The following is a 27,120-nucleotide window of genomic DNA, read 5'->3' on the forward strand; positions in this document are numbered from 1 at the left end:
GAGGAGATACAGGTCATGTGATCAGGGAGGCCAAGACTAGGGTGACCGAGTCACCAGGTCATCCCCAGAGCCTCTGTTGGTGAGCATGACCCTGGGACCCTTTAGCTTGGGACTTCCGGCTCCAAAACTTAGAGAAGAAATTTCCGTGGTGTTAAGCCGTTTGGTGTTAACCAAGTTTATGGGAATTATCATGGCAGCTTCAGGAAGCCAATTGAGAATGGAATCATTAAAATCTGCTGACAAGGGGGGAGTGGTTTAATTAAAGTGAATTCTGGGATTCTCTGTTGGTTTGACATCAGCTAGCACTTGTGCTGGGTGAGGCAGGACAGGAAACAGATGGTTAGTAGGAGGTTTGCGGAATGAAGTGGTGTTGGTCAGCACGAGGTGGGTTATAGAATCCTGAGGCTCTGTGGAAGATGGCCCAAATGTTGGATTCGAATTTCATTTATCAGGTATTTCTAACTACAGATGACCTTTGAACAGTGAGGGTTCAAACTGTGTGGGTGGGTCCACTTATATGTGGGTTTTTTTAAAGTACAGTTCCATAAATGTATTTTCTCTCCATTATGATTTTTTTTATTATTACTATTATTTTTTTAAGATTTTATTTATTTGAGAGAGAGAGAGAGAGAGAGAGAGCACAAGCAGGGGGAAGGGCAGAGGCAGAGGGAGAAGTGGACTCCCTGCTGAGCAGGGAGGCTGACATGGGGCTCCATCCCAGGACCCCAAGATCATGACCTGAGCAGAAGGTGGGCACTTAAAGACTGAGCACCAGGCACCCCTCCCTTGTGATTTTTTTACTAGCATTTTATTTTCTCCAGCTGATCTTATTGTAAGACTACAATATAGAATACCTATAACACACAAAATCTGTGTTAATCTATTGTTTATGTTATTGGTAAGGCTTCCAGTCAACAGTGGCTATTAGTAATTAAGTTTTAGGGGAGTCAAAAGTTTTATGTGGATTTTTGACACTGGGCAAGACCATTGGTGCCTCTAAACTGTGGTATTCAAGGGTTAACCCTTGTTTTTGTAAATTGTCTTGAAAATCTCTCCCTCTCTCCCTCCCTGCCTCCCTTCCTCCTCCTCGCACACACATGCACACTCGTTCAGTGTGACCAGCTATTTATACACCGGTGGCCACCAACACATTGACCTGTACTTCCGGGTTCACTGGATTTCATGTAAACCTTAAAATAAAGCTTCTGCTATGTCTCTGACAAACTTGTTAACAACAGTTACCATTTGCAACTAATTGTCTTTGTGAATCAGAATTTCCTTAAAATTCTATAGCCAGGAAAAAAGAAAAAAAAAAAGAATTGGAAAACAAGGCTGATACGGAGCCATCAACCATAACCTTCGATTTTTAATTGCATCCAGACCCAAAGCTGTGTCTTGCTTGTAGTGAAAGAAACACAACCCAGAACGTAATTTCCAACTTGATTCACATCTTCCAAAACATTTAAGAATCTGGTCCATAGCGATTTTTACTAAAATCTCCACATGGATTCTTTTTTTTTTTTTTTTTAAGATTTTATTTATTTATTTGAGAGATCGAGAGAGAAGGATAGAACAGAGAAGCAGATGGAAAGGGAGAGGGACAAGCAGACTCCCTGCTGTGTGTAGAGCCCGACATGGGGCTTCTTCACACAACCCTGAGATCATGACCTGAGCCGAAACTGAGAGTCAGACTCTTGGTCTGGGGGCAGGATCTCCCACAACTCCTCACCCCCGTGCACACCAGTGCCGCCATTCTTACAATTTGGCTTTCTAGAAATTCCAAATGGCCCAGAAATCCTTCTGGGCCATCAATTAATATCAACCCCTTGAAAAGAGCATCCCATCAGTGTGAATGATCACTTGGCTGTTCTGTTTCATCAAGAGTTGGCTTCTGCAAGTCGTCTAGTTGCAACACACGGACAAGATCCTGGGCCACCAAGAACCATGGGCCATTTGCCTGTAGAAGGCCATGCTGGGGTTTCCTGGTGAAAACCCAGGTTGTCACCAGCTCTTGCCAACTTTTGTCCAAGTGGAATCAGATGATGAACAACAGAGGGGTCAGCATTAGTTGTTCGAGAGTGGAACACTTTGGTGCAAGACACCCAACTTCAGGCAGACCACCACCAGGCAAGGGTTTGTGGGGCATGGGACACTCTGGAGAGACTCTGCCCATGGGGAGCTGTCCCCCATTATCCCAGCCTGAATGTCATGGTTCTTCTTCATGGATGCTTGGCAGCCACTCAGGGTCTCTGTCTGATCTGTGGCATGGGTCTTGAGGGAGGCTTTCTAGTGTGTCTAGAGCCTTGGAAGAGTTTCTGTGTCCCAGTGTCTGAGAACAGTGGCTGAGTCCCTTAGAGGAGGGTTTTTGGTTGAAGCTTGGATGTCTGCTAATCTCATCCCAAACTGTCTCTCTCAAGGAGCTGGGGTGAGGGATGGGCATGTTTCTGGGCATCCAGGGGAGAGAGTCCTGTGCTTATCCTTGAGGCTCCCGTGCAGGGACAGACTCTAAATGAAATCAGACTGTGGACGGATAATGACCCTGGGCAGCCCAGCTCCTGGGTCATGACAAAAAAGCAAGCAAACAAACAGAAACCATGCATTTAAAAAAGGCTAGCTCTTCTACCTTTCTGGCAACGACAACGTTTTCTTCCTGACACCTGGAAAGGGAGCCACCCCCGTGAGTGCACTCAGAGCTCCTAAGGCTGTGTGTGTGGGGTCGGGGGAGGGCGTCCTGTAGCAGCTTGCGCATTTGGCTTTGAGATTGGTTGGCAGCTCCAAAGTAGGTCTGAGAGCGAAGTTGCCTTTAATTTGGAATTGACAGAGCATGCCTCCTCAGTTCCTATTAGCATGTGGGGCTTTGAAAGGAGCTTAATAAATCCCCTAATGCTGGCGAGAAATCAATGTTCTAATTAGCATTCACAGCAGAGAGCCATTTCCAAGAAAAACCTCCTGTCCGAGCAAAATCAGTGTGGATTTCCTCTCTCAAACTTCTTTGGGAGAGTAATATCACCCCCTTTAAATTTATTAAGGCACCTTTCAAACAGATTAATACGATTCGCGGCTATGGGGAATAGCCCCCTGGGGTCTGGCTCCTCTGTGTCCAATGGGGAGAATGTTCTGGGATTTTTGGTTTGAAGATGGTGGCTCCAGGAGGACTCTCGGGGCAGACATCTGGGCCACCTCCTCCCAGCATCACACCTGGGGCAGACATCACCAATTGATCACAGCCCCTCTGCCGGACTCACACACCCTTCCGGACACGGTCGTCCCGGCAGCCCTCGGCGTGGAGCAGAAGAGACGAAGTCCTTGCTCTAGCACAGTTTACAGTCTAAGAAGGGACTGGTGGGGTGAGGGGTCCCCAGGAACACATGCACAATGACAGCAACAGTACAGGGAGGGAGGAGTGGTTCTAGAACATCTTATTCTGGGGACGCTGAGGAGGGACAGTTGAGTTCTGGAGGATTGGTAGGTAGTAGCTGGAGGAGGAAGGCTTGTCCAGGGCACAGAAAAGCGAGGGTAGCCATAGCAGACAGGCTATGACTCTGGAGACCTGGGAGGACCAGGCTGCATGGCTTTGAAGGCCACACTGAGAATGATTATCTTCATGGAGAAAGTGAAAAGCAGCCTCTGATGCCCAGGAGCTGGCTTGGCCCCCAGAGCGGGGGCCTTGGCTTTGGAGTAGCCTGGCCTGGCTCTCCCAGGGCAGCCCCAGTGTCCTGTGGGCCCAAACAGCCTCATGGGGTACCCATGCCAGGCAAGACGTCGCCGAGGCCATGACGGAGTACAACAGAACAAGGCCACTTTCTAACCGTGTCTAAGCACAGACACTAACAGGGTTGCTGTACCTGTCACAACACAGCAAATGTCCTCTCTCAATTACAACGGGTGACTGCCGCTCCCTCACCTTGCTCTAGGCTGCCCTCGTGACAGACAACATTAGTTTATGGGGACACTCTTCACCACACTGCATCTGCTGCCCGAACATTGCCAATCTAGAGCCACGTCCGGCTTCTTTGGGTCGGCCCCAGAGCCACTGCACAAACTAGGCCCTCTGCCCCTTTCTGACACCCTCTGCCCAGATGGCCCTCGGTAGCCCTGGGTGTCCGGCCTGGTTCGGCAAGGTGCTTGTTTCTGGCATCTTCTCTTCTTCCAGCTCCTCATCTGGCTCAGGTTCTGATGTCCTCCTGCTCAGAGGGCAGAAGGCAGATGAGGGGGAAGCCAGTCAGGAAGCTATCGTTGGGCTGGTATTGTCACTGTGATCTCACATGGGGTCCCCCTGGACCAGGTGGCTGGTTTTTTTTTTTTTTAAGAACTTGCTTTCCTGAGCACTGAGTTCTCCAGGAAACCCTACCCCCAACCTCCCTGGGGTAGGCTCTGCTGAGTGCCCTTGGCCTCAGTAAGCATGTTTCCTCGAGGATTGGCATGCCCAACCTGTCTCTAACTGGGCCCCTCAGCGGCTCTCCATGACACGTGGCCTGCGGGACTTATCCTTTGGACTGACTTTGAGGGTGTGGTCCCCCCTCACCCTCACTCTGCCATCTGAGCGGTGGGCTGGCCCACTGCATGTTTCAGATTGTCCAGGACCCATTGTGTGTCTTGTGCTGCAGGGGACAATATGAACATTCGGAGGGTTCCTCTTGGGGCTCGGCTTATGAGATTTAAGGGGAAGGGGGAAATACCCTTGACTCTTCTTCTCTTTTGCAGGGAGTAGAAGAGGGACTCACAGGACATCAGTGACTCTTTCCAAAACTCTGCTCCCCATACCCTGTGATCCCTGGGGTTTTTGACCCTCGGTGTGAGTGAGGAGTTTAGGTACCTTCAGACTTGCTGCTGGAATGTGAAATCGATTGTCCTGGTGTGCCAGAGGACACTTCTACAATATTCAGAGGGCCCCCACTGTCCCCGCTATCTGCCCTCACCCCTCAGAGGCACCCTGGCCTGGAATGAATGATATCTTGTCTTACACGTCCTCATCCTGGGGCGGCTGCTGATTCTGGCTGCACTCCGGAGGACCAGAGTTTTTGTCTCTGTCCTATGTCCTGTGGTGCCAGGGCCCATGGCCATCAGGGTGGAGTGGAGCTCCAGAGCCAACGCTGGTGGTGGGACCCGGCTGACAGAGGAGCCGAGGGGCCCATGCCAGATGGCCTCCCCTCACAAGAAGAGGCTATGACAGCCACCAGTATATCCCTTGGAGGCTGTGTCAGACCCGGTGTGAGTTGAGTGGACCCCATCTGTCCTCCTAAAAAGCGTGACCACTTAGTTTGAGGGGGCAGGGGTGTCCCGAGGCCCAACAGTGGCTAAGAAGGCTTCCAGCTGCTCATCGGTCCTCTCTGCTCTGCCGCGGAAGCCGTGCCAAGGCCCAGCTGCGGGATAGTCTGCAGTTCCCCATGCCATCCACTTAGAAAGGCTCTTGGCACAGCCAGGGACCGGCATGACAGGGAGAAAGAGCCCAGTTTTCTTTTCGGAAGCTGCAGCCAAATCAGGCTTGTTGAAGCACTTTACTGAATCCCGAGAGAAAGACCCTTTGCGTAAAGCTCTGAATGTAGGATACCCATTCTCATGTGGATTCTCTTCCAGTGGAATTTAGAGAGAGGCCTGGGCTTGGAGGCCGCCACTCACTGTGTGATCACCGGCAAGCCACCCAACCGTTGTGAGTTTGGGTTTTCTTGTTTGCATGGTTGGCAGTAGGAAGCACCCGTATGCTGAGTAGTTTCTGAACACTGGATCGCCTCTGGTGCTGGTCACAAGCATCATGGCTGCCTCGCAGGCGGTGACTGTCCCAGGGGCCACTGGCTGGCCCCATTGGGTGACCTACTCTTTTTCTTCTGGCGCAAAGTCCCCAGCCCCTCGACTGCAGAGACTGTGTCTTCCATTCCAGGCCCTCAGCCCTGTGACTACCACACGGAAGGTTCCTGACTAGATGTTGCAAGGATGAGTGTTAATCGGGAGGGAGTGGACTTCCGGCGTTCACACGTAACATGAAGTGTTCATGAACTCATGAATCAACAAGAGAAAATAAGTAGCATTTTACCAAACACTTACTGTGCCCAGTGATTTACATACGTTTCTCCTGTGATCTTCACACTAGTCCTGTGAGGTACCATTTCCCATTTTACTGGTGAAGTGGCGGAAGCTCAGGTACTTGGTCAAGATTGGTCAATACGTAAGGAGGAGGGGTAGGACTTGTATGGAGTCTGACCCCTCACACGGTGTTCTTTGCATGTCTGTCTGTCTGCCCACAGACAGACATCTGGTAGACCATTACAAAGTAGACTCATGGTCTAGCAGGGAAATAATGAACTCCAGACCCGAGTCTGAAGAAGGTGCCGGCAGATGGCTCATGTCTCCCATTGGCTGTGGGGATGAGGGACTGGCATCCGGGCCTTCCCAGGGAGCACCTGGAGACTCCTCCGCCCTGACTGACTCGGCCCTAACCTCAGAGTCACCTGAGGAAGCAGCGAGGGGTGGGCCAAGCTCGGTCTGTCACCTCTTAACTCCTTGATCCTCCAGATGCTGCATTCTGCAAAAACCACACTATTTTGTTTTGTTTTCCTCTGGGGTTCCCAGAAAGTTTACTCACAGAGGTGAGATTGACTCATAACTTAATTTTTTTTTAATTATGGTGAAATGTATGTAACGCCAAACTTCCCCTTTTAACCATTTAACTTAAAAAGTATACAATCTCATGGCTATAATTTGCAATTAGGCATGCATTCCCAATGTTGCAAACCATCCCCACCATCTGTCCCCAGGACCCGCAAACTATTAAACACTTATCTCCCATTTACCTCTCTCCTCAGGCCCTGGTAATATTTAGTCCCTGTCCTTCCTTTCCTTTTCCTTCCTTCCTTCCTTCCTTCCTTCCTTCCTTCCTTCCTTCCTTCCTTTCTTTCTTTTTCTTTTTTAATATTTTATTTATTCATTGGACAGAGAGAGAGAGAGGGAGAGCACAAGCAGGGGGAGCGGCAGGCAGAGGGAGAGGGAGAGGCAGACTCCCCACTGAGCAGCGAACCCGATGTGGGGCTTGATCCCAGGACCCTGGAATATGACCTGAGCTGAAGGCAGATGTTTAACTGACGGAGACACCCAGGCATCTCCCATGTTCCTTCTTTATGAATCTACCTACTCGAGGTGCCACATAGAGGAGGAATCATACAGTATTTGTTCTTTTATGACTGGCTTATATCATTGAGCATCAGGCCCCACGAGTTCATCCACATGGCAGCCTGTGTCAGAATTTGTCCTTTTAAAGGCCGAATAATATTTCACTTTTTATCACATTTTGTGTGTCTGTTCATCTATCAATGAATACTTGGGTTGTTCCCACCTTTTACTTATTGTGAATAATGTTGTTATGAACAGGGTTGTACAGACACCTGTTCGAGTCTGTGCTTTCAGAACTTGGGGCATATACCTAGGAGTGGAATTGCTGGATCATGTGGAATTCTACATTTAATGTTTTGGGGAACTGCTGTATTTTTTTCCACAGCAGCTGAACCATTTTTACACTCCTACCCACACCGCCTGAGGGGGTTCCCTTCTCTCCGCATCCTTGCCAAAACTTGTTATTTTCAGGGTTTTTTTTTTTTTCCCCACAATATCTATCCTAAAGGTGTGTTCTTGTGCCTCTTAACTTTCTTGGAAATGTCATGCCCAATTAAAAAAAATTGTCTGCCCTGTTTTACCTTATTCATTATAATATTTTTTATTACATATGCAGTACCTGAACATATTCTTTGGGGAAAAAAAAAATATGATGGAGCACCGGATGGCACAGTCAGTTAGGTGTCCAGCTTTTGATTTCAGCCCAGGTCATGGTTTTGGGGTCATTGGATTGAACCCGTGTCAGCCTCTGTGCTGGGTGTGGAGCCTGCTTGGGATTCTCTCTCTCCCTCTGCCCCTTCCTGATCATGTGATCTCTATCTATCTCTAAAAATAAAATTTTAAAAAAAGATAACATAAAAATGACAATAAAATAAAATCACAAATCTTAAAAAAACAAAAGGGAAAAAAACCTTTGAGGAAATGGAAGAGCTGTGTCCAAGAGTACACGGATTTGAATGTTTAAAGGCTACTGTCAAACTGCTCTCCAAGGCAGCTGTTCTTACACACCTTTCTGTGGACAGTATCCAAAGGGTAGAGTTTCCTCACAGCCTCACTGATATTTAATATTATTCATCTTTTAAAAACTTGAAAATCAACGGGGCAAAATGTGGTGGGTAATGAGATTTCCAAGGTCTTGTTGTTAGATGTCTCTTGGGTCCCTGTGGTCAGCCCTTGGAAAGGACAGGAAACAGCACAGTCCTGTTATATCAGCCCCCTTCCCCTCTGCTTGGCTGCCCCATCTCCCCTCACTCAGCCCTGCAGATGTGTGTCCAGGAGCTGCGCTGTGATCCTCCTTCAGACCTGAGGTGTCTCAGAGGCCTTTGGAGAAGGAAGGCAGGGCAGCCCTGTGAGAAAGAATGGGGGCCTGGGGCGATGGCTTGGAGTGAAGAGAAGGTGATCAGCTCTGGACAGTCTGGCTGGCTTCCAGGTTTGTCCCAGCAAAATGCTCAGGATGTACTGAGTGGAAGGAACCTCCAGCCGAGCGATGCGGACTTGATTTCTTTTGAAACTAGGGGAGCTGGAATTCTGCCACTAATTATCTCCATGACTCACAAAGAAATCTGGAGTCATGTCCCACGCAGCTGGATTAGCGCTGCTCTTTGGTCTGATGTGACAATTAATCGAATGTGTGTGACAACATGAAATCACGACAAATGGCCCTTCCACTTGGAGATTTCTTATTGTTCAGAGAAGAGAAGATATGGCAACTGCAGCAGATCACAAGCAAAGAACTCAATCTTTTAACTTCCTTCGTGCATAAAAGTTGCTGGTGGGAATGAAAGGGACAAATACCCAGAGGGAACTTTGGTCTTGGGCAAGAGCCGCGCACGGGTGTCTGGGAATCTGCAAGGGTTTCTGTTGGAATGTGTCTGTGCTCTGCCTGGATCAGCCCCTACGGGCTGTCTGCAGTGGGACTGGGTCCTGGAGCAGAATTTTAAAAAGTTGATTTGGTTCAGGCTTTTAAAAAAATCAAAACAAAACAAAAAATACCCGTCCCCACTGGGCCGGGACAACAACTCTTTCCCAGGCTGGGGAGCAAGCAAGCCCCTCGGCCAGGTTGCCCCTGGTGACGACACATTTTGCGTTGGCTGCTCCTCTGGGCCTTTGTTTCTCCTTTGCGCAATGTGGTGGGAGAAGGTCAAGGTCGTTTCCTGCCGCACATTGTGGGAAGTCAAACCCATACCTTGGAGCCTCTCACCTACCCCCTGGCTCCCTGGTGGGCAACCGAGCAGGCAGAATAAAGACATCTGTGTTGCTGGTTTCCTGGAGGCCTGTGGGGAGCCGACCATCTGTGGCTAACAAAGGCGGCCATCTTGGGGCCCTGAGTGCTGTGGACCTCTCGGGTCCCTGGGACTGGGAGCCCTTGTCCAGGAAACCCAGCCCCCTGCCCAGCCCCGCCTTTGCAGCCCTGGGGACTTGACATCTTTTTTCCCTTTCCTGGAAACCTCCACTCATCTGTCCACTCCCCAGCAGCGAGAGTAGTTGAGGGAGAGGTGGGCGGAGCCCAGGCCTATAGCCCAGGCCTATAGCCCAGGCCTATAGCCCAGGCCTATAGCCCAGGCCTATAGCAGAGGGAAGGCCTGTTCCCTCTCTAAGTTCACCAGTGGGTGGTGACAGGCATTTGCTCTCATCTGCCAGGCTCAGAAACACGGAGCACAGCCTGGAAGATCCAGCCCTGGAGCTCCGCCAGCATCAACGGCCACTTCTCGGCTACCAATGCCTTCCTTGGGCCTGCAGGACACAGACTAGCTCTGCCTGATGGGACCTGCTGACTCTGGTTCCCTGGGCCTGGGGCCTCAGGGGCTTGTGGTTAAGCTGTGTCATAGGAGGCAGCTCCCATGGCCCAGAACCCAGGTCATTAGCTGCTAGAGAGGGCAAGGGGCAACTCTCCAAGGGACCTGTGGCCTCTTGTGGCCTGGTGGCATTCACAAAAGGGAAAAGGGACCAGAGGGTGGGTTGGCCCGGCTTTTGGAATGCCCTCCTTGGCCACCTGTTCCAGATTCCGTCAGAAAATAACCAGTTACCCCCGAAAGTCACTGAGTACAACGATCATCCAATGCTCACAGTTCTGTGGGTCTGGAATTTGGACAGGGCACAGGAGGCTGGCTTGCCTCTACCCAGTGATGGCTGAGGCCTCAGGCGACAGCTAAGCATGACCAAACAGCAGACAATCATCTGCAGGCACCTTCCCTCATGTTTCCCCCACATGGTGCTGACTGCTGGCGGGGCTTGGAGGTCAGGGCAGCTCTGTGTGGCACCATGTAGCGCGAGCTTCCTCACAGCATGGCGGCCTTGTCAGAGCCACACTTCTCACATGGTGGCTCCAGGCCCAGAGGCGAGCACCTGGCTTCACTGCCTCTTCTGCCTGAGTTTTGGAAGTCCTCCGGCATCATGTCTACTGTATTCTTTCACAGGAATGAGGTCAAGTCCAGTGGGAGTAAAGCACATGGGAGGGGAGGCTGTTGTGGCCATCTTTGGAAAGCCTCATTGGTTTTCCTCTCACTCAGCCCCAGCCATGGTCCAGCTGCACAGGCATCCTTGAGCAGGCCTCTCCCATGCCTTCTTCCCTTCCTGACCAGCGATCGGGCAGGTCCTCCATAGGCCCATTAGTGAACCGGGCCTCACAGGACGGGGGAGGTCCCTGCATCTCTGCCTTTCTCACAGGGGCTGCGCTAAAGGGGCACATTCAGGGTTCATGGGAGCTCAGAGGGCCACTTGGTTTCGCAAAGGATCCCAGGAGGCCTGGGCTTGCCTGCCTCCCTCAGTATCTGTGGCCGTTCATGTGGCTTTGGGTCCTGTGTTTCTTGGCTACTAACCTGAGGCTCTGGAATGAGGGGAGGCAGGCAAAGCCTCACTTTGGGGGCCCAGGAGCCCCCCCCCCAGTGGTCCAGAGGTTCCTCTGTGGATGGCGGTCCCCTCCGTAGTTGTGGTTCAGGGGTGTTGGGACAGAGCCCTTGACATGCCCTTTCCTATTTGTGTAGAGGTTGTTTTCTGTGGAATGCAGTGTCTGTGGGGCTGAGACAGAGTGAGCTGCCAAAGCGCTTCCTGTGGCCTTTGGGGCAGAAGCTGTAGACCGGGAAAGGAGAGTATGTCCCAGCTGTGAGAATTGTGGCATCTTTGCAGTTCCAGAAGCTACTTTTTCCAGAGACTCTCACAGGAATAGTTTTCTCTGGATTTTCCAGACCCCCCCCTCCACTCTCTATCTGTTGCCCATGTGCTGCTCACCCTCCCACCCGAGCAATCCCCAGAGTGGACATGGGGCCCGACTCAGGCCTGCACCTGGCCGTGGGCAACATGCCAGGGATGGAAGCCTGTGTGTCTGTGCACACACACACACACAAATGCACGTATCTACCACCTATGACACCACACATACCTCGTGCCACACACCACACACATCCACACCACGGGTATACTATACACAACCACCACACATGCACACATGCACACACCACATTCTACACACACCCACACTACGCACTCCTCACACATCATATACCACCCCCCCCCCAAATACCACACATATCTGTACCACACAGAACAGGCCAAATACACATGTACACTTCCACACTCACATCACACACACACAAACACACACACACGCACCCCTTTATCATATAAATACCCATACCACACCTCCCAGATAGACACACATCCACAAACCAGACCCATACCTGCACACAGACACCAAACACAGCACACACACATTCACCTACATGTGCCACACATGCACACTTACAGACCACACACGTACACTAGACATACCTATGTACATACAAGGACACATACCATGCAAGGACACACATTATACATCACACCCACACCCACAAGCTTCACACGCACACATGCACACACACACCACTACATATAACACACACACCACACCTCACACATGCACACACCGTACCCATGCGTGCACAGACTACATGTGCACATGCACACACACACACACCACACATGCACACACACGCCACACCACACACATGGACACACACACATGCACACACTGTACCCATGTGTGCAGACACATACCACACGTGCACATGTACACACATACCACACCAAACACACCACGCACGTATGCACACACACACGTACACCAGACACTCCCTCACATGGGGACTCACTCTACACACCACACACACACCACACCCTCTGCATACATGCCCATGCCTCCACACCAGCCCGCAGCGTATGCAGAAAAGCCAAGTTACATTCTTAAAAATTTCTTTCACCTGGAGAACGCAAGCTGTCGGTCAGAAAGTTCCAAGGAGTCCGGAGAAGACGGGCGCCGCCTCTCCCGCAGTGGGCCCGCCAGGACCCCAGGCCCTCCAGGCCTGCTCCGGGCCTCCGCTCGCCCCCGCAGCTCGGGCGGCTCTATTTACATAGGTCCACACGCAGCCACAGGGTTCCTTCTTCCCCAGATGGGCTCATACTTGGGAATACTTGGTAAAGTAAACTCAACAAGCCCACAAACTCTCCTCAGAGGGCCAGGAGCCCGGAGACATCCATTTCTCCGCAGACCCCATCGAGGCGGGGAGGGCAAGGGCCGGGCCTCCGGGCGCAGGGCGCCCCCTGGCTGCGGGTGGGGGAACCACCGCGGGGAGTCTGGAACTTGCTGGGGGAGCCGGTGGCTGTGAGGAATGGGGGTGGAGAGGCCGCATCCCCTTCCTTCCTGCCCGGGTCTCCAGGGAGGGAGAAGGGCTCTTCTGTTTTGGGAAACAGCATATCCTTTGGCTGAGCACCCAGCAGCTGGCCACCATGGTCTGCCAAGTCACCTCTGTGCTGTGTGAGAGGCGGGTCTCCACTTCTGGCCTTGCCCATGGCACCATCTAGAAGCTTCTAACTGGGGCCGACTGGTTTTCTGAGAGGGCCCCATAACTGCAGCACACTTGCTGGGGTGCAGAGGAAGCGTCTGCCCCCACCCTCTCCACTGCCTGGCTCAGGGTCCACCTGCCTGTCGCCCATTAACTCGTAGGTCCTCTGGGAGGACTGGGGGTCCTGGTCCTGAAGGGAATATTCAGGAAGGTCGGCCTGCGAACATACCCTCACAACCTGTTGTGCCAGGCCTGTGTGAGGCCCCCAAACCCGGCCACTGCTCCAGGGACACACACACACACCCCACTGGGCATGCTGCTGGGTCAGAGACATTCATTCTGACTCTATCGAATGCCTATTGTGGTCCCCAAGTGGCCCTTGTATTCTGTGAATGAGGAAACAGGAGCCACAGGGCTGAGACATTCTCCTGGGCCTTTCAGGGCGGTGGGCAATCGCAGTACTTGAACCTGGGTCTCCAAACCCCTCGCTCACCACCTCTTTGGGGGAACAGCTACTCCTTTAGACCTCGCCAACCCTGAGAGGGAAGCTTGGGGTGAAAGTTCCGGCATTTGGCTTGGGGGTTTAGAGAGGCTGACTATAGGACCTGTCAGAGACCTCAGGCCACCCCTTCCCTGGGCCTCTCTGTTCCGAGGACTGCCCTGCCCCCATGCTGGGGCTGAGGGGTGTACTGAGCGCTCACTACGGGCTCTGGGTCACCGCGCAGGAGGTGGTGGGGACAGGAGCTGCAGGTTCCAGCAGAAGGGGGCCGCGGTGGTGAGGCCAGGTGGGGGTAGACAGAGGGAAGCCCGAGTTTCCTGACTCCCGCCCAGCTGCTGCTCACCACGCAGCGTAATTCAGTGTGACTCTCTCTGCTCTCTCAATTCCGACCTCTGAACGTGGCTGTGAATGCAAGGCAAACCGCTAGCAGGCAGCGTCAAGGTCAGGAGTGTGGGGGATGGGTGGCCCAAGGGCTGGAAGGGGTCCCCGCCCAGCAGACCCCCGTGGAAGGAGGTCTCCCTCACTGACGCTCAGGCTAAGCGCCAGCCAATACTCCGCTCCACAGAAGGTGACCAACCCCTAGCGTGCTTTAAATACAAGTTAAACCATTTTAATAAATGAAATTGAGCTGAAATGTGAATTCACTTTCATTTCTTTAGCTGGGTCTGGTTGGAGGCCTCAGTGTCCCGTCCTAGCTATTGCAGAGGTGAAGGAACCTTCTAGCTCCCAGGCATAGACTGTCTCCTCTGTGGAAGCTTCCACCCCACCCGCCTCTTTCCCGCCCTCCTTCATCTCTGCCATACCTGGGGAGAAGTACACAGCTCTGACACAGGCTGACCTTGGCTGGCCTTGAAGACAAAGGATCTATTTAGGGCCCATGGGAAAGATGTCCCCTTGCCCGGTGCAGCACACAGCACATCTCGGAGGCCACCTGAGGAGGAAGTGAAGAATCTGTTTCCATGTCCGGCTGCAGCGGAAGTCCGGCCATCAGGCAGAGCCCCCGAGGGACCAGTGTGTACTTGGTGGGGAGGGCAGGACAGGCTCTCTGGAGCTTCAGAACGTGCCCCGCCCCCTACTCTGATGTTATTTTTTCCCCCAACATTACTGAAGTATCATTGGCAAGTAAGAATTGTGTGTATTTAAAGTGTACAGTGTGACTTTTAAAAATATTTTATTTATTTATTTGAGAGAGAGAGAGCATGAACAGGTGCAGAAGCAGAGGGAGAGGGAGAAACAGACTCCCTGCCGAGCAGGAAGCCCGATGCGGGGCTCGAGATCATGACCCCGAGCTGAAGGAAGACACCCAAACCACAGGGCCACCCAGGTGCCCCAAGTGACGTTTTGATACAGGTGTCCATTGTGAACCGAATACCGTAATCAAGCTAATCACCACCCATGACCTGAACCACTTTTTCTGTGTGGTGAAAACTCTTAAGATTTACTCTTTCAGCAGATTTGAAGCATGCAGTGTATTACTATTGAGTACAGTTGCAATGCTGTACATGAGGCTTCCAGAACTTGTTATTGAAAGTTTGTCCTGGGGCTCCTGACCAGCTTGGTCTGAGGAGCATGTGACTCTTGATCTCGGACTTGTGAGTTCGGGCCCCACGTTGGGTGTAGAGATTATTAAAAATAAAATCTAAAAAATAAAAAGAAAGGAAGAAAAGAAAAGAAAGAGAGAGAGAGAGAAAGAGAGAAAGAAAGAAAAGGAAGAAAGAAAGTTAGTTTGAACCATGTGATCAGCACCTGAACCTGAAAGGGGCTTCCATCTGTTCCGCAGCCCATGGTAACTACCATTCTACTCTCTTGTTACTGACTTTGACTTTATCAGATTCTGTATGTGAAACCAACCAGTATTTGTCTTTTCGTATCTGGCTTATTTCACTTAGCCTAATGACCTCCAGGTTCATCTGCAGTGTGGCAAATGCTAGGATTTGTTTCCTTTTAAAGGCCAACTAATTTTCTGTATATATGTATCAACACCACATCTTTATCCATTCATCCGTTGACAGACACGCTCTTTCCGTATCTCCGTGGCTGTGAGTAAGGCTGCAATGAACGTGAGAGTACAGGTATCTCTTGGAGATAGAGATTTTGTTTCTTTCGGATGCATACCTGGAAGTGGGATTGCTGTATACGATGGTAGTTCTATTTTTAGTATTTCGAGGAACCTCCATACTATTTTCCACAATGGCTATACCAATCGAAATTTCCACCAGAAGTATGTATAAGACCTCCTTCTTCTCCACATTCTCACCAATATTTGTTATCTTTTGACTTTTTTATAATGGCCGTCCTAACAGTTAGTGAGGGGCTATGCCATTATTGTTTTGATTGGACTTGCTAATGATGAATGACATTGAGCGTATTTTCATAGATCTGTTGGCCATTTGTACGTCTTCTTTTTTGCCCATTTATAAATCAGGTTGTTTGGAGGTGTTTTTTTTTTTCTTTCTTTTTGTTTGTTTGTTTGTTTTTTGCTATTGAGTGGTACGATTTCCTTATATATATTTTGTATATTAACCCCTTAGTGGATATATGGTCTGCAGATATTTTCTCCCATTCCATAGCTTGTTTTTTCACTTTCTTACTGCTTCCTTTCCTATGAAGAAGCTTTTTACTTTGATGTAGTCTCACTTGTTTGTGTTTGCTTTTGTTGCCTTTTCAGTCAAATCCAAGAAACCATTGCCAAGACCAATGGGCTTTTCCAAGAGCTTTTCCCTTTTGTTTTCTTCTAGGAGTTTCATTGTTTCAGGTCTAATATTTAAGTCTAAATCCATGATATTTTCCCCATTGTGTATTCTTGGGGCTTTTTTTTAAACACTAGTTGACCATATATGGGTGGGTTTATTTCTAGGATTTTGGTCCATCTGCCTGTTTTTATGCCAGTACCATGCTGTTTCAATTAGTATAGCTTGGTAATATCAAGAAGTTTGATACCAGGAAGATAACTCCAGCTTCATTCTTCTTGTTCAAGAGTGCTTTGGCTATTTGGGATCTTTTGTGGTTCCAAACAAATTTAGGATTGTTTTTACTATTTCTGTGAAAAATGCCATTTGAATTTTGAGAGAAGTTGCATTTATATAGATGACTTTGTATAGTATTTATATTAATTCTTCTAATGTATGAAGGGGTATCTTTCCATTTACTCATGTCTTCTTCAATTTCTACCACCTGTGTTTCTGGTTTTCAGTGTACAGATATTTCACCTCTTGGGTTAAATTTACTCCTAAAGTATTTTTTTTTTAATGCTATTGTAAATAAGATGGTTTTCTTAATTCCTTCTTGGGGCAGTTCATTTTATTTGAATAGAAACACAACTGATATTTGCATGTTGATTTTGTATCCCAAAATCTCACTGAATTTGTTAGTTTTAACAGTTTTTGTCTATATATGGAGTCTTTAGGGTTTTCTTTATATAACATCATTTTACCTGCAAAGACAATTTGACTACTTCCTTTACTATTTGGATCTCTCTCTATTTTTCTTGCCTAATTGTTTTGGCTAGGATTTCCAGTACTCTGTTGGATAGAAGTGGTGAGTGGGATCCTTGTTTTGTTCACAGTCTTTGAGAAAAGTTTTTAGCTTTTAACTGCTGAGTATGATGTTAGCTGTGGGCTTATCATACATGATCTTTATTATGTTGAGGTATATTCCTTATATGTCTAATTTGTTGAGAATATCTTTATATCGTGAAAGAATGCTCAACTTTGTCAAATGCTTCTATTGAGATGATCATATGATACTTGTCCTTTATTCTGTTAAATGGAATCTATTGACATTACATATGTTGAAACATCCTTGCATTCCAGGAATAAATTCCACTAGGTCATGGTGTACCATCCCTTTAATGTGTTTTTAAATTAGGGTTGTTGTTTTGTTGGGGATTTTTGCAGTTGTGTTCACCAGAGATACCGATCTGTACTGTTATTTTCTTGTAGTGTACTTGTCTGGCTTTGGTATAAGGATCGTTGCTAGCTTCAAAAAATGAGTTTGGGAGTGCTCTCTTCTCCTGAATGTTTTGTAAGAATTTGAGGATTGGTATTAATTCTTCTTTAAATGTTTGGTAGTATTCACTAGTGAATGACTTTTCTTTGTTGAGAGATTTTTGACTACTGATTCAATCTCTACCCGTTATTGATCTGTTCAGATTTTCTATTTCTTCATGATTCATCTTGGTAGATTGTATGCTTCTAGGGATTTATCCATTTTTTCAAGGTTATCCTATTTGTTAGGATATAATTGTTCCTTGTAGGTTCTCAAGACCCTTTGTATTTCTGTAGTATCAGTTGTAATCTGTATCTACCCTTTTGTTTCTAATTTTATGTATTTGAGTATTTTTTTTCTCAGTCTAGCTACATGCTTGCCAATTTTGTTTATTTTTTCAAAAAGCAAGTTCACTTTCATTGAGGTTTTCTATTATTTTTCTAGTCTCTGTTTCATTTATTTCTGCTCTGATCTTTGTTATTTCCTCCTTTATGTAAACTTTATTTTTTAGTTTATTCTTTCTCCAGTTCTTTGAGGTGTAAAATTACATTGTTTATTTAAAATCTTTTTTTTTCTTCTTATTGTCGGCATTATCTCTGTAAACTGTCCCCCTTAGAAAGCTTTTGCTGTGTCCTGTAAGTTTTGTCGTGTAGTATTCCCATTTTTGTTTGTTTCAAGATATTCTTTGATTTCTCTTTCAATTTCTTTTTTGATGCAATGGTTGTTCAAATGTGTTTTGCTTAATTTCCACATATTTGTGATTTTCCCTGTTTTCTTCCTGATATTAACATTAGTTTCTTACTATTGTGGTAAGAAAAGATACTGATGTGACTTCAATCTTCTTACATTTCTTATAACTTATTTTGTGACCTAATATATATTCTATCCTGGACAATGTTCTGTATGGACTTGAGGAGAATGTGTATTCAGATGGTAGTGGATGAAATATTCTGTGTATGTCTGTTAGGTCCATTTAGTCCAAAGTGTAGTTCAAGTCCAGTGTTTCTGAAATGACTTTCTGTCTGGGTGATCTGTCCATTGTTGAAAAGGGGGTATTGACCTTCAATGCTTTAAAGACCCTAAGAATCAGATAAAACATACATAAAATGCTACATCTATTACAAAACTGAGTACTACTATAAAACAGATCCAACATTTACTGCCTTAGCTTCACACCTTCCTTGTTCCAGATGAGTCCCCTTCTTACTCTTAGTCATAGTTCTTCCAAGCATTTCTGAGCCTTCCTAGGTTGTAATTACAGGGGAGAGGGTGGTCACGACGAGGAAGCAGGGGAGGGCGTCCTGGCCCTGGGTAAGGGGCTGGGTTGGGGCTGTCACGTACATTGCCTCTCCTGATCCCAACAGGGTGAGAATAGTCATTCTATTTCACAAAGAAGAAACCAGGGCCACAGAAGTGCGGTAGCTTGCTCAGGGTCGAGGGTTTAGATTTGCAAGACATCAAAGCTGGCCTTTGGGTGACTAGGGTGCAACCCTGAACCTCTTTGTGATTGTGGTTGTTCCAAGGACAAGAACTATAGACCAGGTCCAGCTCTCACGATGCAGAAGTAAGCTCCTGGGGTAGTTCTGGCCACGGAATGTTCCAGTTCATCATTGCTCAGGTCCCTCTGCTTGAGCTTAAACAGAGACTTGTGAAGACCAGCCTGAGAGCATCCCTTGTTTGCCTCGGGGCTGGGTTGTGCTAGTGGAAAATGTACCTTCACTTTTAGGAATTGCCCTGGGCTGCTGGTAGTGGAAAGCTGGAAAATACTGGTTTAAACCAGGAAGTGATTTCCTGGTCCATGAGGTAATGAGGAGGCTGGAGGTCAGCATCCCAGGCTGGCGTGGTGGGCTGCCTCCCCATTGCTGTCCCCAGGTCTTCCTGGTATCCCTAGAGGGCCCTGCCCTCAAGCTCTGTTGAGGACGGGGGGGTGAGGGGGGAAAGATGGGGTTGAAGGGCTCCCACTGAGTCAGCCATCTGATAGTCCTTCCCTGAAGCCCTCCTCAGCCATCTCTGCTGAGCTCCCTCCCAGCCTCACCCCTCCCTGGGGTGGGAGGCTGAGAAACGATGTGCCAACAAAAGCAGGGTCTGTTACTGAGCAGTTTCTGCCAGTGGCTCTCCAAGTGCTATTTTAACTAACTGCTCCCACCTTCCTGCCCCTATTTCCTTCAGGGCTGCTTCATTCAGCCCAGGATGGGAAATACCACTGGATGCTCAGAGAGGCAGAGGTTTTGAGGCCCCGGGGCCCTGACATATCAGACACTGTGGCTTCTTCTGGGGCATCGGTCTGCTGGCATCTAGAGGATGGGGTTTACCATGATGTCTTTCTGTACCCTTGGTGGGGGGGGTTCTGCATCCCCATGCCTCCTCTGGGGGGTCAGCAGATACTGTCTACAAGAGACGCAGACAGTCTGAGGGGCTATGCAGGGAGGTGGGATCTAGGCCTCCCCCCACCCCAGGTAGGGCCATTGCAGAGACTCCAAGTGATCAGTGGCCCTGGCAGGTGGTGACCAGCCGATGACTGGTCATCAGAAAGCCTGTTGCGTTCCCTGGTGCAGGGCGGTGGCGGGAGTTGGGAGGAGGCTGGGTGCTCATCTGGTGGGTGTTGACCCTGCAGCTGGGCTGCACGTGTCCACAACACCAGGGCAAGGGCAGACTGGGGACAGAGTCCATTGGCCTTTGCCAACTCTTCCCAGTCCCTCCCACCTGTCCTCCCCAGCCTGGGACTCTCTGCCTACATCCCAACGACAGCCGAGCAAGGGGGTGTGGTTTCTGTATGAGCCAAGCCATGGGGTCAGGTGGATGTGACAGATTACTGGCCCCGCCCCTGGGACCTGATATCCTCCAAGGGGACTTCCTATGACCTCTGGACACCAAGGTCGAGGAGTGTCCTTCCTGGGGCCATGGGGAGAAGTCCCTCCCAGCCTGGCTTACTGTCATGGAAAGGTTTATCTATAATTTAAACAGTGCAGTGAGGAAGTATAAAACAAAACCTGGGGACCTCCTGCTCTATGCCAGCCCTCGGCTCTCCTCCCCAGAGGCAGCCAATGTCTGCCAGACTCCTGGGCACCTTCCGGGTAATTTCCCCTGTGCATGCCCATGGAGCTTTACTTTTTTCACTCAAAGAGTATCTATACTCACACCACACTGTGAGTCGCTTTTTAAGAAAACAATGCATGTATGACACCACGGAGAACATGGCAGAGCAGGACCTCTGGCACCGCCCCGTTCTCTGACCAGCTGCAGAGGACGGCAGGGTTGGTGGGTCAGACATTTTTAGACTTTCCTCCTGCTAGAGGTTTAGGTCGTCTCCTGTTTGGGGCCACTACAGGTGATGCCACAATGACACTCTTGTTCTGTAGCATTGGGCCTTTTCATGGAAGGTTTGGGATCAAATGTTGAAGTGGGACTGTTAGGTCAAAGGGTATGTGCATTTGAAATTTTGATGGGTATGGCCAAAATGCCCTCTAAGGGGTGGCCTGACTATCAATTAGCTCCCCTTTAGTCCACTTGCCACTCAGCAAAAAGTTAAAGACAATCAGGTCACCAAACATCCCTGCTTAATACCACCAGCAGCTTTGATGGGGATCCATGCTAACAAAGCCATGCCTAGCAGACCTCTGAGCTCCCCCTTCTTCCAAATGCTCCAGCCCCACTGGCTTTTCATCTGTCCTTCTGGCACAGCAGCTCATTCCCGCCACAGGGCCTTTGCACAGGTGGACCTTTCAACATGGCATCCTTGGATCCCCACAAGAATGCCAACATGAGGGGTAAAGGACATTTTGTTGTTGTCCTCACGACTACTTCCCAACTGTTGGGGGAGGGTGAGTGCTATTTATGTGCTCTTCCTGTTTTCCTTTTGTGTTTCCTCTTTCTTATCGATAGGTACCAACTCTTTGCATATAAGATAAATTAGCTATTTGGCTCTCATTTGTCACCAACATTTTTTTTCTACAGTTGACTGTCTTTTGACTCTGTGGTAGTTTTTCTGTTTAAGTTTCTAATTTTTATGTAGTGAAACCATTTCCTGCACGGGTTTCTGACTTTTGCGCAGAGGTGCCCTAAGCCAGCTCCATGAGGCCATGGCCTAAACACCCGGCCTCTCCTCGCGGCAGCTTTGGGCCTCAGGCTGGGAGGAGGCCAGGTCAGAAAGTGGGTTAGGACTGGATGGTGGGGGCCTTGAGCCTTGGCCTGGCAGTCTGGCTGCAGGTGGTAGAGCGTGGAATGGGAGCGGGGGAAGGACGGGACCCGGTTTGCATGTGGGGAGCAGTGGGCAGCTGTGGGGTGCCGGGATGGCAAGGGAAGGAGAGTGATGAGCACCAAGGCCGAGCTGAGGGACCGCAGCAGGATGTGGTGGTGACGTAGGTGGGAGGCATAGACCTGCAGTCCCCATTGGACTCGATGCCCGGCCAACAGCAAAAGGAAGTGGGTGGGCTGAGGCTGATGCAGCAGCTGTCTCTGCTCACAGAAGCTGTGATGGGGCTGCTTGCATGGGGACAGCTGTGCACTGGGGGTGTGGGGGGCTGCTATGGGGCTGCTTGGATGGGGACAGCTGTGCACTGGGGGTGTGGGGGGCTGCTATGGGGCTGCTTGGATGGGGACAGCTGTGCGCCGGTGGGGGTGTTCTGATCATTCCACCCCAGCAGCAAGCGGGCCTGGGTCCTTCCAACACGCTCTATAGACAGAGGCTGACATCATTCTCAAGAGAACCGGTTTATTTTCAAATAAAAGGAGCCACCTTTGTCCACATATCCCAGCCAATCTTAAGTTTGATCTGCATAACTTAATTTTAGAAGAAGGTCAACAACTTGAACCAGGGGATGAGCTCACGTTCACACCACCGTTCCGGGTCCAGTGGTCTCAGATGATTACTTTCAGGAGCCAAGTGATCCGTGGGCACCTGTGTGTGCATTAATTTATACAAACGGTGGCTCTCAGACCCATAAATCCCTCATTAACCATTTTGCTCCTTGGACTTCGCTGTCCGTGAGCCCCGTCAATGCTGAGCCAACGCCTGATTTGGTGGAAGCCCCGTACGAGGTGATTTTACAACCAGGGCCTAACCACCGAGCTATTACTTAATTTGTTAAAGTGATAAACAAGATTATTACGTGCAAACAAACAGGGCTTGTGCTCCAGCTGCGTCCGAGTTTACTTTACGAAGCTATAAACACACGGCCCTTTCTTAAGTCCTGCTGATTGAGTTTCCCCGGCCTTTTGTCAGTAGAAGAATGTAGAGGCCGAGTGGGTGCTCCGGTCCCTGCACGAGCTCTTGGCTTTCTGGCTGTGTCACTTAAATGAACTCATTCATCCCCCAGATTGGGAGTGCTCCTCCCTGACGTCCTTCTGAGGGCTTCTCACACAGAGACTTTCCTGAGCAGGAGACATCTGATCTCTGCTTGCCCAAGCAGGGCCCCAGGGCCCCAGGGACTTGTGAAATGGGCTGAGAGCCTGGAGACCACTGGGGGAAGGGGCAGGGGTCACGGCACCCTCCCGCCCCTGCCCCAAACTGCTCCCCAGCTGAGAGCGTCTAGTGTAATTCCATCTGAGACCTGGGGAGGGACCGGGAAGACCCAGCCCCGCTTTGTGTGACCCAGGCCGGAGCGTGGCCCCCCTCCCCTGCTCCTGGACTTCCAGGGAAGAGACAGGGGCAGTTACTCCCAACCAGGCCCCACCGTCTTCTCTTGGGTTGCAAAACCCATAATGGGAGAATGGAGGTAGGCAGCTAGCTCTGCCCTGGAGAACCAGGGAGCCCCCGAGACCACAGCCAAGGTGGTGACTTCTCGGCACTTCTAGCAGCAAATGTTTCAGGGTCTTCTGGGTCCTCAGGGGGCAGCAGGCGGCAGGCAGGGGTGGTCCAGGGCAGCCAGGTCTTCACGACTGTCATTCCATAGGAATCACCTCCTCTTCCGCGTGCAAGCCTCCAGCCTGCCCAGCTCCTCATAGGACTGGTAGAAAATGTCAAACTCCCTGGTGCCCCAGCCCCTCCAGACAGCGAGGCACCACTCTGTGTTTTCATTCTTGAAGCCACACACGACTGTGTCCTTTGCCACCACGGCTGCGTCCACAAGCACCCTACAGAGAAAGGAGGGGTCTGAGAAAATCTACAGGGGTCCCCACTTGGTTGGGGCCAGGACCCTCAGTGTGCAATTTCTTGGGAGCCTGGCTGAGGGGGGGCATCTGGACATCCTAGCCCGGTGGCAGGCTGTGCTCTGCTGCACCGGCTTCCCCCGGGGGGTCCAGCCCATGTGCGGAGGCTTCCTAACTAAAGAAGAGCCTAGGGCATTCCTTCGTGTGCATGGGGACCTTCTGCAAGGGACTCACTCCACAGACAGCAGGTAGCCTCTGTCAGTGGACCCAGACCCCCAAGTTTCCAGAAAGCACCATCACCTCCGACTGCTGCTTGTCAGCGGACACTAACGGATTTGAAGCACTGACTTGGTTCTCCTTGCTGTCAGCTCAGGCCCAGCTCTTCCTCCTATGCTAAGTTCTCGGTGCTTAGGAAATCCAGGGTGGTATAACCGACGGAAACCCGTGCCAACATGCCCTAACTATTCGCATTTGTTTTTGGAGGCTGTGGATTGTTTTGCCGATATGTGCACACACCACAGGTTTCCTGCTGGGTCTCAGCCAGACCGGGAAGCCCATGTCCCAGCGCTCACTGCCTTGCCCTGTGGCCAGCGTGCAAACTGGTATCACATGCAGGGCCTCTGGCCACCTCAGGGCCCTGCACGCCGCAGGAATTCACTAGTTATCTGCCGAGAGAATCAATGTCTCAGATGCATGGCAAAAAGCTGGTGGGATCAGGCTATGGCCCTTAATGTTAGCTAGCTGCCTGGACTGCTTTCTCCCTACAGAGAGTAAACCCGTCTTTGGGGGCTGCACAGGAAAACACCACCCGTGAAAAACTTTGGGACACTAGTGATGGGCAAAGTGAGGTCCCCAGGCCTGGGCTCTACAGACATGCCTGCTTCCCCAGAAGCCCCCCAACCCCCCTGACCTGTGATGTGGTCACTACTTAACCCACAAACTCAGCTGGGGCTCAACACACACACACTCACACACACACACACACACAACACATCCCAGATCTTGCTTCTGGAATCACTGGCAGACCAGGCGTCAGTGGATCTGGTGGGTCCTTGAGGATGCCCCGTGCTTTCGGGCAAGGAAAGGGGCCTGTCACAAATGTTTCCTCTTTCACCATTATCCTGCTCTGGGGCAAACAGGCCACATGACATTTCTCCATCAAGGAGGGTCTCAGGATGGGACTCAGTAGACAAAGTGAGGTGTGCATACTGCCGGCTGGCAGGGGACTCTGGGGATACTGGCCAGTGCCAGCCTCCCATGCCCATAGCCACGCACACTGTATCCAGATAGGCCGTCTTGCCCCAGAACAACCTTCTCAGTGGAGTCTGGTCTGCCTCCTGCTAGGGCCTCCCGACAGATGGGTATGGAGCCATGGCAGAGCCTGGGCTCGGGCACAGGGAGGGATGGTGTGTGCCAGGTCTGTGCCTCCCCTAGGGGCTGTCTGGGCAGGCGGAGACCCCAGAAAGGGCCCTACTTGGTGGGAAGGACAGTGATCAGTCAGCTCCCCGTTTCAATGGCAGCTGAACTCCAGCCCTGGACATATAGACCCCAGGCAGGACCCTCAATCTGCAGGTGCACTGGGAACCCCAGAAACAGCCAGCCATGATCTGTGGACCCATGACCCGTGATGCCCAGTTCAGCTAGTATTTGCTGAGCTCCAAGGAGCTGCCTGGAGGACCTCAACTTGTTCCTTCTCTGCCTTCTGGCCACCGTGGCATTTATTGGTGGAGGACAGAAGGGTGAGAAGCCCCTGAGGGTGTAGGGGGTGCTGGCAGAGGGGTCCTGATTCCCCACACCACAGCTGGGGGGCCTAAAGGAGGCATCTTCAGGCTTACCCATGCGGAGTCAGCTCCCGGGCTTTTAAGACAGCGAGGACGCGGCCCCGTTGGCCCCCGGCGTCCTTCTCCAGGCCGATGACAATGACATCGCCGCCGCGCCTGCGAAACCAAACCCGAGAAGGGGAAGCGTTTTGTCCAGGGCCGTGCTCTCGGGGGGAAATGGAGCCAGCGTGCACAGAGGCGAGGCAACAAATGCGCCGTCTCTGTGAGAACGGATTAGGTTACCACGAGGGCGCCGCGGCCAGGCCCAGGAGGCCTTTCCCAGCGGGAAACCGAATCGCTGCAAATCGGGGCTCTGCCTGGCGGTCCCCGGGGGGCAGATGAGCACTCATGGGGGCCCTTCTCAGGTTTCCTAAAGAGACCCCTCGAGGCTCCAGAACACAGGGAGCATGGTGGCCTCGGCAAGCTCCCGTGGGCAGTATGGGAGCGCTGCCCCGCTCGCGGGGAAACGTACCTGGGGACCCAGATGACGTCTTTCACGGCTAGGATCCTCACGGCCTGCAGGTGCTGGCTGAAGGCGTCCCCGTCCACGGGCGTCAGGTCGTGCTCAGACCTGTCGGAGCTCACGGCGGGCTCGTTCAGCCGGTCAGAGTCCTCACAGTCGGTGGAGAAAGGCACACTGGAAGAGCTGGTCGGGGAGCAGGGCAGGCTGGAGGAGGACGCGGGGGCCCGGTGGGGAGAGGATGAGGAGTAGGAGGACATGGAGCAGTAGTCAGTCAGCGAGTCCTGGTGCGTTAGGATCTGTGTGCCTAGCTCCTCGCTGTACATGATGCTCACGTCCGCGATGGAGTCCCCCTTGGGCTCTTCGGAGCCAGCTGCGTGGCTGCCTGGGGACTCTGGACCCAGGGGGCGCACTGGAAACATGTCTCTGAGTGGGCTGGGGTCCCCACAGAAGTACCGGGCACACAGCTGGTAGGTGGCCGCGTGGTACATCACCAGTGAGTTGGCCCTGTCATCCAGGCACCAGACGACCTCCTCCCCACGGCACTCGGAGCTGCACACGACCGAGGTGACCACCGAAGGGGCCGAGTAGGGCTCCAGCCTCCTGCTGATCTCCAGGGCTGCACAGTCGATGACCAGCAGGCCTGGCCCGTTGCTGTACCAGACCTCGGAACCGCTGTTGACCACCTCCATGGCCTTCACAGGGTAGGGGTTCTGCCGCGTGTCTTCATCTGGGATGCTGAACTTGGACCTGTTGGCCGTGTGTGAGCACAGGTAGGAGCAGCTGCTGTCCGGGGCGCCCCGCACCACAGGAAACACCGCCACAAGCCCGTCATCCAGGCCTGCGAGCACCAGGTAGGAGTTCTGCGGGGAGAAGATAGGACTGCCCGTGAGCCTCCCGCAGGCCGGGAGAGAAGCAGAGTGGGCACAAAACTCCTCTTTGCACTGACCCCAGCACCCTCAGAGGAGTGATGTACCCAGAAAGGCAGGAGGCCGCCAGCAGGAGCTTCTGGGCATGCTCCCAGAGCAGGTGCAACTCTGGCCCAGAAGAGCCACACCCGCCCTCCCTGCCAGGAGCAGGAGAGGAGTGTGCAGGGGAAGAGCGTGGCCCCTGGCACATAGGGGAAGGGCGGGTGTGCCCTGAATCAAGGGCCCTGAATCAAGGGGCCTGCAGGCTGGCTTCCGGCAGTGTGAGTGGGAGGGGGCTGCCTTCTGCCTCGGGTCACACGGGCCTCCTTCAGAGGCAGGACGTGGTTCCCTCCTTCCCATGAGCTCCGCTTGTTAACGATGTGACAGCAGTCATGGTCAGCATGTGGGCGTGCTTGCGACCTCCTGCCGGCTGCCC

The 27,120-nt window shown here is 51.2% G+C and overlaps 1 protein-coding gene across 4 annotated transcripts in view; it reads right to left on the bottom strand.

Moving 5' to 3' along the window:
* Positions 1-22,106: 22,106 nt before the first annotated feature.
* The window catches only part of LRRK1 (leucine rich repeat kinase 1), a 122,397-nt gene continuing 117,383 nt past the window's right edge, over positions 22,107-27,120 (bottom strand). For all 4 annotated transcript variants that reach the window (XM_082736663.1, XM_082736664.1, XM_082736666.1 and 1 more), the window contains 3 exons: positions 25,789-26,639; positions 25,332-25,433; positions 22,107-23,481 (listed from right to left, as the gene is read on the bottom strand). In XM_082736663.1, the coding sequence (XP_082592789.1) occupies positions 23,304-23,481; positions 25,332-25,433; positions 25,789-26,639 (1,131 nt within the window). In that variant the 3' untranslated portion in view covers positions 22,107-23,303. The remainder of the gene's footprint in view (positions 23,482-25,331; positions 25,434-25,788; positions 26,640-27,120) is intronic.

This window comes from Mustela nivalis (genome assembly GCF_964662115.1).
Source record: "Mustela nivalis genome assembly, chromosome: 6".
Taxonomy (NCBI): domain Eukaryota; kingdom Metazoa; phylum Chordata; class Mammalia; order Carnivora; family Mustelidae; genus Mustela; species Mustela nivalis.